At 46.8% G+C, this 16468-nt stretch overlaps 1 protein-coding gene across 1 annotated transcript; it reads right to left on the reverse strand.

Moving 5' to 3' along the window:
- Positions 1–914: 914 nt before the first annotated feature.
- On the reverse strand, positions 915–16202 carry wdr25 (WD repeat domain 25; the record flags this gene model as incomplete). The annotated part of the gene is made up of 7 exons (XM_084438981.1): positions 915–1136; positions 1535–1675; positions 5977–6147; positions 6520–6650; positions 11862–12009; positions 15086–15200; positions 15460–16202. 7 exons carry the CDS (start codon positions 16200–16202, stop codon positions 915–917), a joined length of 1671 nt encoding a protein of 556 aa, XP_084295107.1.
- Between the last annotated feature and the right edge of the window lie 266 nt (positions 16203–16468).

The following is a 16468-nucleotide window of genomic DNA, read 5'->3' on the forward strand; positions in this document are numbered from 1 at the left end:
TCATCACGTTTCTTTCAGTTTACCCACTGACAATTAGAAGGCTGCCTTTCACGGCAGTTGGACTTCAATAAGATGTCATTTGGACGAGGCATGGAATGGGAAAATATCTAATTATATTCATTGCTTTTGACACCACATCCTGTACTCCCCCCCACCCCACCCCGTCTTCTTAGGCTTTGAAAATGTCACGGCAACATATTCACAAGCATCCTTTAATTAGGACGAGCTATAACAACATGCGTGGATCTCTGCCCTTGGGAATGTTTTATTCAAACTTAACTCAGAGCGTCTTTGACATTCCTTTGAATGAACCGAAGGTCTCCAGAAGGTGGCTCTCTGTCTCTGATGTGATATGAGCCAGGCGTGACATGAATAGAACACTAGGAAAGTTCCAGAGCTCCGAGGAGCAAACATGTACAGCTCAGACGCAGGTGGGCGGACAAAACTCCCATTCCAGATGAACGTGAGATGATTACTATCAGTATTCTATTCATGTTCAGACAATTACCTTGGTGTCAATACATTCTGAGTGGATAGACGTTCACTGAGTAATCAAAGTTGAGCACGGCACCTCCTCACTGAGTCTGAGGGCATTGTGCATCTGCTGTACACAATGAGATCTGCATTACAAGTTATCCTTTGATATGTAAATGATGAGAAACTATCCAATTGATGTTGGTTCCTCTAACTCTTTAACATTCGCTACGCGTTCCCATCCAGGATTAAGTGTGCTTCACTGAAACAAACTATAGGTAAAAAAAAGAGGACTTCAATCAAACTCACCAGCTTCCCGTGCTCCTTGTGCATGCACGCACGCACGCACGCACGCACGCGTACACACACACACACACACACACACACACACACACACACACACACACACACACACACACACACACACACACACACAGACTTTAGTTCCAGACCCGGACCTGCCCACCCCAATCACAGGTGGCGACTGTGGCGGGCAGGGCGGGGTGCAGGGCCACCGCCACACAGGGCTGCCCGTGGGCGTGGAGCGTGTGCAGCATCCGGGCGCTCTGGTAGTCATAGAAATGGGCGGAGCCCGTGGAGCTTCCTGTAGCCAATATGGTTCCGTCCTGAGAGAAATCACAACGCACGGCATATCCCTCCACCTGCAGCAGAGCAATAGAAAGAGAAATCACACCCGGGCGGCGAAGTAAGCGGTGCGAGGTTTATGAGCAAACTCTACTGCCATCTAGTGCTGGGGTGCAACGTTATTGGCGACTCCTGATTGGTCTGAATCTCGTGATACGAACGGACACATGGACACACATAGTAGTCACGTATAGAGGCGGCTGCACTGCTTAAAAACAGATCAGAGTACTACAACATCACGGCACTAGAATATCACAACACTGACATCACATCACATATTGTGTGTTGTCTGTTTACCAGTGTGTGTATGGATCAGTGCATGTGTTGAGTAATAGATCACTGTATGGTGAGTATAGATCAGTGTGTGTTGTGTATGGATCCCCCTCCCGCGCGCCCTAAGGCCTCTCTGGCTGACCTTGTGTCCTTCGTAGCGCCGCCTCTTGTTCATCCTGTAGGGACGCTGTCCCGAGAACACGGCCAGGTAGTTTCCGTTGGTCTGGGCCACGAACACGTCCTCCTCCGGGTGCAGAGCCAGGCTGGGACACGTGAACCTCTCCTGATGCCACGGGGGACGGACGGAGGAGCAGAGAGAGGGAGAGAATGAAAAGAAAGAGGGATGAATGGATGGATGGATGGCAGTGAGGAGGAGATCAAGTTGTGTGACTTTCATGGTCAGGGATACTGGTCACTGGTAGAAACACAGCCTCTACGGGGCGGCTGTAGCTCAGTTGGTAGAGCAGGTCGTTCAGTGATCGAAGGTTCAGTGGTTCGAATCCCAGCTCCAACTGTCTACATGTCGAAGTGTCCTTGAGCAAGACACCTAACCACAAATTGCTCCCAATGAGCAGGTTAGCACCTTGCATGGCAGCTACCGCCATTGGTGTGTGAATGTGTGTGTGAATGGGTGAATGAGAGGCCATTGTAAAGCGTTTTGAGTGCCGTTAAGGTGGAAAAGCGCTATATAAGTGCAGTCCATTTACCATTTACCATTCTAGGCTGCTTCATAATGAGGGTTAGAAAACGCAGCACAGTTATACGATACTTGGCTCATTTCGGTTCTGTAGGTTCGGCCAACACACGCTGGCGCTCTCTGGCATCTACAGTTCCTTATCCCACCATAGGGAAATGCCCTTAACTAAGTCTCTGGCCTGATCGGCAAAGCAAAGCTCGTCAAATAGGTGTCGCGGAGGAATCTCAGAGCTGAAGAAGGTTGGGTGGACGGAGACCGCTCTGGAAATCCACTGGCTTGCTGACTCCAGGGACACCAGGGGTCTCTTCAATGGCTAGTGCTGCCACAGTGTGAGCAACAGTGTGAGTCTGTGTGAGTCACAGAGTCGCAATGCGGCTTCCGATCTGCCAGGGGAACCTCCGACATGATTTTTACAGCTCGGCAACTGCAAAATGTTGGGAACGCCATGAACAGAACTGCCCTCTGGTGTGCACTCTCCAAGATCGGATGCCCAGACAAGTATGTGAAGATCCTGCGTCTGCAACATGGACATGACGCCAACCGTAGTAGGCAATGGCGGTTCTGAAACGGCTCCTTTCAGAGTAGACACTGGTGTCAAACAGGGTCATAGGCGATTTTATAGGGGGGGGCAGGGGGGGCACTTGTCCCCCCCTTATTGGCCAGCCCAACTCTGCTCAAATTCTTAAAAAAAAAAAAAAAAATTAAACTAATTAACACAATTATTAAATACATAATTGTGGTTTGTACCAGTTTGTGTTAGGTCATCATTCATTTTAAAAATGTATTTATTACTTAAACTAGGCTACCTTTAAAAAAAACAAAAAAAAAAACATAATCCACCATTGGCACAACTCGTCTGTCGACCTCAACTATTTCCGGTTTGATCTGTTACCGCAAAGAAATGAGATCTGACTGTACTGCTCAGTGCTCAACAAGCTACAACCAGCCAACCTGCACACAATGGCGAAAAGAGCTATAAAACATAAAAAATATAAAACTGGCAATGCTAATGAAGAAGCGACCACTCGACATGACACCGCATCAGGTGCAATCGAATGCAGAAAGTGCTCCAGAGGCTATCGAAACTAGCACTAGCACTAGCAACATCACCATCGGTGAGGAAGCTAGCACCAGCAGGCAGTTGCAGTTTTATGTTGTGATGTTGGGTATGGCCTAGTGCTCGGTCATAAAGTCATATTGACATGCTCGTGGTGTCTAGATGAAGTTGAATGCGTTCTGCATATTGAATTGTCATACGGATTTCTTATTAGCATACTGTTCACAACTGGCATTCTTTGTAAATAGATGGGACGGGACGGGAGAACTGTTTTTTTCTCACGTCAAAATGTTGCCACCCCTACTCTCAGAGGGTAAAATCGCCTATGAACAGGGCTGTATCATTGCACCAACCCTGTTTGCCATCTTCAATCAATCAATCAATCAAAGCTTTATTTATATAGCGCATTTCATACCCAGAGGCAACACAATGCGCTTTACAGAGAACAAGGGAGGTGGGCAGACATCCCACCCCTACATATTCCAGAGGGAAGCAAAAAAACAGTAATCACCCGGGGGCCAGATAAGTGAGCTGTAAAAATTCTTCCCTGACCCCTCTCAACGAGGCGATCGAGCAAGCTCCAGGAGTATGTTTGTCTACCGGCTAAGAACATTTATAGAGCAATAAATAACATTAAATTACATTTTCAGAGTAAGAGAGGCTAATAACATCATAGGAGAGACATGGCAAACATTGGTGTATGTCTGTGTGTGCATAAATGTGCCTGGGCCCAGATAGAGGCAGGGTCAGGGGTAGGATCGGGGTAGGAAAAGGATACGGACCCGGGTTAGGGTGAGGGGAAGGGGATCTTCATCTCAACCATCTTCCACCTCACCAGCCAAAACCTACTGTACATCAGGGAGTCAAACTCATATACAGGATCAGGCTCTTCAACCTTATCAGGGTTAAGGCAAAAAGTAAGGTGCTCACATCCTCCATCATGGAGCTCCAGTACGCAGATGACAATGCCTCAGTTGCTCTCTGAAGAAGACCTCCAGAACATCTTGGATGCTTTTGCCAGAGCTTACCAACTCCTGGGACTTGATATTAACATAAAAAAAACAGATCCTTTTCCAACTAGAACCTGACACACCTTCCCAAGCACCCACAATCTATGTAGACAACAACTCCCTGGAAAATGTGGGTCAATTCGCCTATCTTGGCAGCCTTTCCACAAGAGCTGTCATTGACGCCAAGATTCAACACTGCATAAGGTGTGCCAGTGGGGCTTTCGCCAGGCTGAGGAAAATAGTGTTTGAGAATCGGGACATCCAGGTCAAGACCAAATTTCTTGTTTATCAAGCAGTAGTTCTGCTCTCCCTGCTGTTGACTTTCGTTGTCTTTTATCATTGTCCTTATTTAGCTCTGCATTGTGTTTTGATTTCAATAAAAGACGGCCCCCAATCTCACACAATACCACACAGTCCAGTGTCTCCTTGTTCTGATGTATTCCAAATGAATCTCTCCAACACGGGATTTGAGCCTCAAGCAAAAGCATGTTTATTCCAGAAGGTTTTACATACAAAAGACGATGGCATATAGTCTAATGTACAGTTGACCTCTCGGTATGCTGTCTGGACCCAAATCAAAGCATTGGTCTCGTTACAACTTTCTTATGGTTCGGGTGTCCCCCCCCCCCCTCGTCTCTTCTCCGATAAGACTGTCTTTCTGGTCTCTTCTGTGGCCTTGTTTTGTCAAGTTAACCTACGCCGCCTTGGCGCTAACCACAACAATTGCTGTTTGACAGAGTGTACCAGGCATGGAATGTCATCTTTATCTCATAAGTCTATGGAAGAGGGACACCATTCCTTACAGAAAGCTACAGCTACAGCCATACTCAGAGGTCAATCATTATAATTAGGAACAGCTAACAGGATCAGATTAAACCAACAATTCTCTGAAAATCAACCAAATTCATCAATATTCATCACTGCTCTATGGACCCGATAGCTGGACCACCCACAGCAGACATCTGAAAGCCCCAGAGCAGTACCACCAGCGATGTCTTCGCAAGATCCTTCGGCACAGCTGGGAAGATATACAAACTAGCATCAGTGTCTTGAAGGAAGCCAACATCTCCAGCATCACCACAACCATCACCCGACACCAGTTACGATGGACAGGCCACGTCATACATATGCCAAATAACCGCCTTCCAAAACAAATACTTTATGACTAGCTGAAGGAAGGGCAATGAGCCCATGGGGGGCAGAAGAAGGAGTCCAAAGACAACATCAAAACCCACCTGAGAAAGTGCCGCTTCAATCTCAACAGCTGGGAGGAGGCTGCCCTCAATAGAGACATGTGGAGCAGGATGGTCCATGAATCAATCAATCAATCAATCAAAGCTTTATTTATATAGCGCATTTCATACCCAGAGGCAACACAATGCGCTTTACAGAGAACAAGGGAGGTGGGCAGACATCCCACCCCTACATATTCCAGAGGGAAGCAAAAAAAACAGTAATCACTCGGGGGCCAGATAAGTGAGCTGAAAAAATTCTTCCCTGACCCCTCTCAACGATGAAGGCACAGAACAACTAGAAAAGGACCTTCACCATGCCGCTGAAGCAAAAAGGCAACAAAGAAAGGAGAGATCCACCACCAAAATGGCTCCTCAAACTACCACTACTAGGACAACCATTCACACACTGCAACAGAATCTGTTGGATCGGCTTCTACAGCCACCTGAAGACCCACAAATGACCAGACCCACCGACAGGAGGACAATCATACTCGTCTCGAGTGATTGCCGATGATGATGATGGTGTGTGTGTGTGTGTGAGTGTGTTTGTGTGTGTGTGTGTGTGAGAGAGTGTATGGGTCTTACATGGTAGATCTGGTTGGAGAGCCTGGCGGTGGTGCGGTAGTCCCAGGCCATCAGGGTGCGTTCGGCCGAGTCTCGGCTAACGGCGTCAGAGCTGCTGATGAACTCTCTCCCTCCAGACAAGAAGAGGAGGGCCAGGGTCTGCTGTACCCCTGCACGGTACACACCCTCCACCTGCGGGACAGCAACATGACATGAATGAATGAATGAATGAATTCATTACTTAATGGTTTAATTCATTAATGGTTGAATTAACAAATTAATGAATGAGCAAATTACTGAAAAGAAGAAAAATGAACGGAAAAATGAATTAATTAATTAATGAACAAATAAAGACAAATGAAGGAGTGAACGGTCTTTGTCTTGAGCAGCGGGGGCCGGCAGGTCCTCTTATGACAGATGAATAATTAAAGGAAGGGAAGAAGGAAGGTTGTATTTTAGAGAATTAGAACGAGGCAAAGTTCAGGTTATGATCTCTCTATGGGAACATGTGTCCGACCCAAGGAGGTCATATGAATATGGCCTGTATTATGTATGTGGCCTGACCTTGCCAGTGCGTGAATCCCAAGCCTTGACCTCTGGGCTGTATCCTCCACACAGGAACACCTCTGGGGCGCTGGGCTGCAGAGCCAAACACATCACCCTGAACTGGGTCCCCACCTTCACCACCTGCTGGCCTAAGGAGTTACACACACACACACACACACACACACACACACACACACGCACGCACACGTGTACACACACAAACACACACACACACACACACACACACACACACATTGATGTGTATGAACATACTCAGAAGGTCAAAATAAATCAACTTGCAAAACTGTCAAAAACTTGATTCATGCAATCCATCAGACTGAATCCATCAGACTGAATCCATCAGACTGAATGTTGCTGAACTGAAACATCATTGTTGCAGTTTAGTTTTATACTGCAGAGGAAATTATTAGCACACAAGAGTGTACACTTTAATACCGGCTGGCATATGACAGAGCCACACAGGCATTTCATTTGGACCCCTCCTCACCACAAAACTACAGACCCATATCGAAGCTCCTGTTTGTCTCCAAGGTGTTAGAGAAAGTGGTGGCAAACCAGCTCACACCTCTCTGACGGCGAATAACATCGGAGACAAATTCCAGTCAGGCTTTCGTAAAAACCACTCCACCGAGACTGCCCTCCTCCGAGTAGCCATGATGTCCTCGGACTCAGGCAAGTGCTGTGCTAGTCCTCCTAGATTTAAGTGCGGCATTTGACACTGTTGACCACAGTATTCTTTTAGATAGGCTTAGGGACTGGGTGGGCGTGGCGGGAACTGCCCTAGAGTGGTTTGCCTCTTACCTCAGTGAAAGATGCTTCTCTGTGGCTGTCGGCCCTTACAAGTCCGACTCCTACCCCCTTCACTGTGGTGTTCCAGAAGGTTCCGTTTTGGCCCCTATCCTGTTTGCCCTATACATGCTCCCGCTAAGCCACATCATCAGGAAATTCCCCGGAGTCTCCCACCACTGTTATGCGGATGACATCCAGCTCCACTTTGCGTTCAAACCAGAGAACATGCAGAGTCTCAGCACTCTCCTTGAGTGTCTGACGGCCATTGAGGGCTGGATGGCAAACAACCTCCTCCAGTTAAATGCTGTTAAATACCGAGGTCCTAGTCATTACCTCTGACAGTGTCACAGCCAGGGTGCAAGAACATCTGGGGCCCCTCAAAAACAGCGTCCACCCTAATATCAGGAACCTTGGTGTGCACTTTGACCAGTCTATGCACCTGGACAAACATGTGAAGTCTCCGTGTCGCAACTGTTTTTACCATCTGAGAAACATTGCTAAACTCCGTTCCATTCCGCTCCATCCTCATTCAGAGCTAGAAATGTCTGTCCATGCATTCATATCATCCAGACTTGACTACTGTAACTCATTGTTCACATGTCTCAATCCATTGACCGGCTTCAACTTGTCCAAAATGCAGCTGCCAGATTACTTACCAGGTCAAAAAAGTCTTGTCACATGACACCCATACTCGCCGCTCTGCACTGGCTACCTGTCTCTTTTAGAATACAGTTCAAGGTGTTGCTCTTCACCTTCTAAGCCATCCACGGACTAGCCCCCAGCTACATCTGTGACCTCATCCACCCACACACCTCCAGCTGGACCTTGAGATCATCTGACCAGGGTCTCCTGACAGTGCCTCGGACGCAGCTAAAGACAAAGGGGGATCGGACTTTTGGGGCTGTGGCTCCTAGACTGTGGAAGGCGCTCCCACAGGATCTGAGAGCTGCGGTTTCTGTGGACGGTTTTAAAGGGCAGCTAAAGACTCACTTATACAGACAAGCCTTTGAGTGCTAGGCCGTCTCTATCTGCCACACTCTCTCCTTTCGGCTTGCCTGTTTTCCCCTGGCACTGGGCTGGCCTCTTTTATGTCACTGTTTACGTGCATTCTTTCTCTTGAATGTATTCAGTGCACTTGTATGTATCTGATTGGACTATGTTGTTTTTAATGTTCCCACTGTAAAGCACTCTGTGCACTCGTGCTACGAAGGGTGCCATATAAATAACATTTTACTTACTTACTTACTTACTTACTTACAGGCATTTCAAACACATCAATTACTCACTAAGCCTCTCATGTGCACATTTAAAACTGTGAAACTTAGTGCCATCCTTTGAAGCTTATCCTTAATCTCGCAATGCATCTTTGGAGCCTGGCTACATCTAAACCAGCCGGCCAAACCAGTCTGAAACCCGTCTGTGTAAACCAACCTACCAAACCAGCCAGCACGGGCTACTGTAGGTTAGTTCATTACAGCTATGACCAATAGATTCATTATAATGAAGTCATTATAATGTGTCATAAATCATACACTGACCTGCTGCAGAATCACATTTCATTTATCTCACATAAGTGCATCTAGTTCACTTACATGAGATAAATTATGTTGTGTTATCACTTACAATCACAGGTTTAATTTCAGCAGTCAGCACAGCTTTTCAAATTCAGGAGGCACACAATTAGCCTAGGCATAAATGATGATTTTCCAATTGGTAATTTCAAATACAAACATTGACAGAGAAGGAAGAAAAGAGAATAGCATCATCCCAGTCACAGCTCTTCTCTAATTTGGCGCTGCAACTGTGGAATGAGCCCCCCTTTACTGTCAAGATGACACAGTCCCTACTCGTCTTTTTCAGAAGACTGGAGAACTTTAAAGAACCCTGGGCTCCTCCTCCATTGACCTCTCCACCATGTTACTCTCCCCAGTGGTTCCTCACTACTACTGTACCTCACCATCACCACCTCAGATCATGTATGTGTGTTATCTACAGTAGCACTGTGACGATAGCACTTGTTCTTATCCTGACTGGGATGTACAGATGGTTCACTGACTAACTGACAAATGTGCTTGAGTTTTAAAATAATAAAAGCATCTGCTAAATGACTAAAATGTCAATGTGAATGTAAACCCACTCAGGTTAATGAATTGGTACACAGTATTCAAGCATGAGAAACCAGAAACAAATAAAGTTCATCGCCAAAACAGAGCAACAAGCCAGATTGTTTATGTTATTTTCAGAACAGTGCCCCGAACCATGTCAAATAAATGAGTAATCGCAACTGAAGTGAAACATGTCTTTGATCATAAAAAAGTCTCAGACTGACTAAGCTGTGGGGATGTAGGGAAGAACGAAGAAACTGTTGTGGCCGACGGCCAACCGCGAGCTTGCTCTTATTCAATTAATGTCGAGCTTCAAACAAAAACATAGAGGAGCTTAAACATAATTAAGTCTTAAAAGGCGCAACAATGAAATTAGTTCCCCTGGAAACAATAGCAAATTTTACAGTCATGGAACCATTGGAAACCAATCCAGACTACTACGGCCAGCTCTGTCAGAGGCTGTGCACATCAGTGCCCCCAGCCTGCTGGCTCCTCATTAATTAATCGAACAAACAACAAAGAGTCTCAAGACCCGCATTGAATTCACCTTAAATCCCGCTGAAACAACATCATTTAAGTTCTCATCCTCGTTCTAGGGAGGTCATCCCGGCTTGGGCTGACAGGAGAAAGAGTCATGGCAAATTAAGTGTGAAGAGGGTCCATCTGTTTAACGTTGGACTAACAGATATGTTTCCTCTGGCGTGCGTCTGGGTGGTGGGGAGCACACTTCTTTTAATTGGCAGCTCTGGGAGGCGCTGGAAGTTCTTCAGTTATCTGTCATGTAGAATCAAAACTATGTTTGGGGAGAGGATGAGAACTCACAGCCCCTTGCATAATAAATATAGCCTTTCCCTATTTAATTAAGAAACGTTAATTGGCTTCTCTGTGAGAGGAGATAAGTAGGCTAGCAATCTCTCTAGCCTTGAAAGGCAAAGGACATTAAACGTTGTCTGATCTGATGCCTACTCCTCCTCCTCTCTTCCCCCTCCTATCCCACCTCTTGCTTCAGTAGGCATGTATAGCTCTCCTTGCCGAGATCGAGCCCAATGCGGGGCAAGTGAGGGTGGAAACTGACAAACGATGCAGTGACACCTGTTACAGTGGTGCCGTGACACGGATACATAGTTGGGCTCAGCTCGACCAGCTGGGTCGCGAAGGAATGAGTGTAACCAAGTTGAATTGTTTAAATAGCATTTTGTCAAGATATGATCTATTCCGAATGGTGACCTCATAGCCAGCTTTTCAGCTCCGTTAGTGGAGAGAGGCAGAACTAAATAGGTACAGAAGGCTACTGCATGCATCTCTACCCCAACTAGCCTGCTACACTGATAGAATTAGACAAGAAGGGTGTTGCTTATAGGCCACAAAGACGGCAGAAATGTGCCTGCTGATGAGCACGTTGAGACCTGTTAGTGTGACAGCCAGGGAAAGCCTCAGGGAGCAGGCTGCCGCTGCCAGCAACACCCTTTGGACGAGGTTTATTTATCGATCGCAGTCCCCTCCTCCTAACATATACAGTTTCTCTCTCTCTCTCTCTAGTTTCTCAATCGCCCCACTCACTTACTTCTCTCTCTCTTTTCACTCCCTCCCTCTTTCCTGATTGCTTTCTACCAAGCATTCCCAGTCTATCTGTGGCCCAGCTAAGCGCCTGTGGGATTCTTCTAATGAAATAGGACGTAGAGCTACTGCAGATAGAAAAACACCCTCTGGAGGACAGTGCGACCACAGCAAGAATACAAATGGCTGTGGGATTAATGTAGCTAAACCATTGCCTTGCTTATAGCCAGCTCCAGCCATGTCCAGCCCAGCCCCCAGCCTCCAGCCCCCAGCCTCAGGTCTCCAGACCCCAGGAATTATTCTCCGGCCTCCTGAGCCTCACTCAGCCATGGCTATTATTTAAATGTATGACTCTCAAAATAACGTCATGAATAATGCCTGAGATCCCCTCCCCCCCCCCCCCCTCCACACACACACACACACACAGCCACAAACAGCAGCAGGGTAAAGACTAGGTGAGACTGAGCATCAGTCCTGACCTAAGAGATGGATCGCCTCAGGGAACTTCCAGCATCTGTTGGCCTGCTGCTCTTAGATACATCAGGGACAATTTTTGGCTGGTGCAGAGAAATGAGCAAACTCTCCCAAAAACCTCTTGTTAATAGTCAGAATAGTGGGGAAAGCACCTAAAAAATAGTCTGATAGTGCAGGGATAGCATGTCTTGTGCCATATTCCTGTACATATTTTCACACACTAATCCATTTCCCTTTAGGGAAATCATGAAATTATTGTTTAGGAAATCTATATAATTTCCTAGAAGATTATAATGGTAGACCGATTTCACAAAGATTGATCCAGTAAGACTTGCATGCTTGTTGATTATAACATCCAGGCGAGTCTTCCTCCAATCAGGATCCTATTGACCTGATTGGAGGGGTGTGGCTCACCTGTCTCCACGTCTGTCACCATAGCAGTGCTGTCGAAGGAGCCAGTAAGGAGGCGGCGCCCACAGGGCAACCAATGGGCGTCTCGCACTGCCCCAGAGTGGGAGGAGTATATTTGTAAGCAACGCCCACTCTCTGCTCCATCCCAGACCTGCAACACAAGAATACAGAGCAGTGTATACTAATACACTACAGACCACTGCATGAATACAGAGCAGTGTATACTAATACACTACAGACCACTACATGAATACAGAGCAGTGTATACTAATACACTACAGACCACTGCATGAATACAGCAGTCTTTAGAAAAGAAAAAGACAAAACGCGCTCAACTCAATGAATACAGCAGTCCACACTAAAACATGAAACAATAATATAGGATAGATAGATAGAACAGACAGACAGACAGACATACAGACATGAACTTTATTTATCCCTGAAGGGAAATTAACTATTTATTTATGTATGACATTCATATTACATTGTTACTGAAATGACTTTTCAGACTACAGGTCAGACGAATCCCTCTGTGAGTATGAATGAAGCATCATGCTGAGGAGAAAGTGGCCCTCCACCCACTCAGGTCACCCAGATGCACACTAGGCTAGCTTAATAATTGGCTGACACCAGAATACCACAAATCCATCTAGAGATTGAAATAGTCAGAAACAATCTCTGTACCCCATCTCCTCTACAGTAGTTCAATTTACCTCCTCTCATTCCAACCTCCTCTCATTCCAACAACCGCCTCAGACAGATTAACCGCATTCCATTTTAACCCACATTCCATTTTAACCAAATGCACCGCCTCACTGAGTGCTGGCAATTGCCTTAATGTGTTTAGAAATTAGGTTTACTTTGAGGCTTTAAAAGCAAAGAAGCTCCCTAATTAATTTCTCCAGCTAATTACCTTTGTGTCTACAAATCAATTCTAAGCGAGAAATACTGATTTAGTCATGAGGGGCCGCTCAGATCCCTGATGTTCTGCAGCCTGACGTAAGTGTGACAAGCTACAAGGCTTTACTCGTTTCATCAGACCTGGGTAAATGATTTGGGGTGAATTTGATTTATCTCACCCAGTGCTATCTAAACAATGGATCAGTCCGATAATAAGTGCCAACTCTTAGGTAAATCATGCACACCTCAATCAATCACTTTCAAAATACTTAAAATACAAACAAACAATTAATTTGTAACTGACTGAAGTCTGTTTTTCGAGCCATGAGAAAATCTGAAGAAACGGATGCTGTCATTGCAACAGACAGAGATGGATAACACTGGGATCTCTGCGCTTAAAATAACTGTCAGCTGCTGTCAAACCCTGAGCTAAAGAGGTATCCAGGGGGCACGATAGGGTCTGTGAGAAACTTGTTAGAGGTACAGAGGAGAGCATGTTCCCCAGCGCTCTAGGAGGCAACCCCCCCCACACACACACCTTCTTGGGGAATGGTCTGAAATTGAGTGAGTGGTCTGGCTTTGGTGTGGATAATGATGAGAGGTTTCTCAGGCCATCGTCTGCAGACCCAGACCTGCAGAGAAGCTTTGAAGATCTCTCAGCCTGTGTTTCATTATTGAAGACTGCTGCTGCACACAGCCAAGATAGCTTAAAACAGCATGAGGAAAGAAAGGACAGCTTCCACAATCTCTACAGTGAGGCTCTGGGAGTGATAGATACATCCAGGAACCTGTAGGTATTTTGCCAAACATCCTCACCAAGAAGCGTGACACCGTAGGGGAGGGCCTAAAATCAATGACATCAATGATTTTCATTAGATGATTCTGGTAGGTGTAAATATCAGTGTGATTATAGTGTAGTACTGTACTCGGCTTGGCTACATGAGGATCTAGGCAAAGTCTTTCTAGAATATTTGTCATAGGGAAGCACTGCCCTCTTGAGGATATATGAACCCTTACAGAGAGCTTATGGACTTTTATGGTTCTTCAAATATCAATCGCTATTTTATGGCTGATGTTGCTGATGGGCTCTGCCTCACTGATAGCAACAACAATCGTTTACACCTGCCATAACCTTGGTGAGGAAAGTTTTGTACCACACAATCTGGAAAACTCATCCCATGCAGTCTGATAGACTGACAGTCAAGACAGACAGTGCAGTGTAGGATGTGTTGTGTATTACACATTGAAAACCCCATAAAGAATGCAATAACCAATTAATTTCTCAAATCTCTTCCTAATCTGGACTACCCAAATAGAATAATAGGGCCGGGGAATCCATCATGCTGTCAGTCGCTGAGCTGGTGCCGAGACATGTTCCTCTCTCTCTTGACCCCTGACGCCATCTGCCACCGCTCCACCACCGCATGTTCCGGAACACAGGGCTGCCATAGCAGCACACTGGTGCGCCATCACGAATACATGAATCCCTCCATGAATATTTAAATTGTTAATTATATCCCGAGCCCCATTGTGTGGCGTGTTAATCTGGTATGCCAGGCAAGAGACCCAATTTCGTCTGAGGATGGAAATATTTAATCACCCGCACCTGAATTAATTGATCTTATCTTTGGCACCGGATGCACCGTTCTTGGTCTTGCCGAAGAAAGGGGGAAGTGGAAAAGAGATGGAGTGCAAAGAGCAGGAAAGAGGCGGGATCGGAGGAGGAGAGGAATCCCATGAGTTCTGACACACATTGACAGTGATAGAGATGTTTCTGGAGGCCACTGATGAGAAGGGCATATCCTTGTCTCACTGCCAGGGCTTATATCACCACCTTATATGTCTGAAAGGTTGTAATATCAAATGACAAATAGCCTTGGTGTGTGATTACCCACTTACCACATGTTTCACACTTTCACTGTGTGGGAAAAGCATTCACACACTCACATTCACAGATGCACTCAACTGGGTCATGCAGTTAGCCCAGGACAGACCCAGGCGGACATCAATGCTGTTAGCCCAGGACAGATCCAGACATCAATACTATTAGACCAGGACACACCCCAGGGCTTACGCAGGGTGTGGTTTGCGATACAGTCACAAGTAATTTTCAAAGGAAACCAACAAATAGCCTAATCAATATGTAAAGACAAAATCCTGACTATACGTATATCTGGTGATACTGCCTATACATCTATCTAGGCATGAATTGTAAATCTAGGCATGAGCCGTCGATGGCCTATATGCTCCATAGAGAAATGGGCTTAAGTAGGCTAAATCAGTCAGTGACATCTAAATCTGACCAAAGACCCCCAGTGTGGTATTACCTTGACAGTCTTGTCCATGGAGGCAGAGAGCAGCAGGTGGCTGAGGTGCGGGACAGGGCACCACTGGACGGTGTTGACCGGGCCCTGGTGGGCCTGTAGGCTCAGCTGCACACGCCTGTCAGGGGGAGGCCCTCATTATCAGCAAGTCATATATTTCTATACATTGCAGCATTGGTAGCTCACCGGGTAAGGCGCGCACCATATGAAGGCTAGTCCTTGCGCAACAGACCCGGGTTCGATTCCCGGCTCGGGTCCTGTGCCGCATGTCCTCCCCTCTCTCTCTCCCACATTTCCTGTCTCTTTACACTGTCCTATAACATTAAAGCTGAAAAGCCCTAAAAAATGGAAAAAAAAGAAGAAAAAAAAACTCCTACCTGGGTACCTGTGCCTTGCCAGGCCGGTCGCCAAGGTGTGGGCGCACCCTCTCGGACACCTCCGAGAGCAGCCTGATAGAGCCTTGCAGGGCCTGGAGCCTGGGGCCTGGAGCCTGGTCCTCCCCAGGCCGCTTCCAATGGTCTGGGGCTTGGTCCTTTGTGACCTTCTCCGGGGACCAGTCAGGTTCATCTCCCATTCCTGGAGCAGCCGGCCTATGTCTCTTGGAAATGTAGGGTCTGACCCCGGCAGGGGGAGTGTGTTGTTTCTTCACTGCCAGGCCCAGAGGCCTCTGGGGCGGTGGGGGCGGGAGAGAAGGGAGGGCGAGGAGGTATGGAGGTGGTGGGGCTGTGCTTTCAACAATCCCTGAGGGACCAGACCGAGGATCAGTTATTCTGGGAGGCTCCTGTGGTACTCCAACACTCCTGTAATGTCCCTTGTCAACATGGACCCTCTGTGGTTGAGGAGGCCATAGATTTGAGCTGTCTTCAACACTCTTAGAAGAGCCCAGTGAAGTGGTAGAGATGTAGGTCTCTGTCCACAGGTCTGACTGTGTCCTACCCCTGCCATGTGGGCATAGTTGTCCACAGTCCACAACGCCTACCACGTCCTGGTCTCCCCGGGATGGCCTGGTGACATCACCGGAACATTGGCTAGTTGGTTGGTGTATCTTCTTCTCGTCCTCCTTCACCAATTCTGATTCGTCTTCCGGGTCAGAGTCATCATAGGCTACCAATGAGGACATTGCTCGATCTGCCAGAAGCAACCTCTGAGTGAAGGCAAAAGCACACAGGTCAGGTATGATATCAAATTCACTGGACATCAGTGTCCATCACCCTGGAAACTCTAGCCAGGGATTCCTCTATCTCGCACCTCTACATGAATGTGCGAGCCAGCTACCTGAATACCAGCTGGATTAGAAGCACTACAGTGTCATCTGCTGAATATTTGGAGCATTGCACACATCGTCATGCACTACTGCTGAAGTACCCACCTTCTGCATCTGTAACG

The sequence above is a fragment of the Borostomias antarcticus genome, assembly GCF_949987555.1.
Source record: "Borostomias antarcticus genome assembly, chromosome: 5".
In the NCBI taxonomy this organism is placed as follows: Eukaryota; Metazoa; Chordata; class Actinopteri; order Stomiiformes; family Stomiidae; genus Borostomias; species Borostomias antarcticus.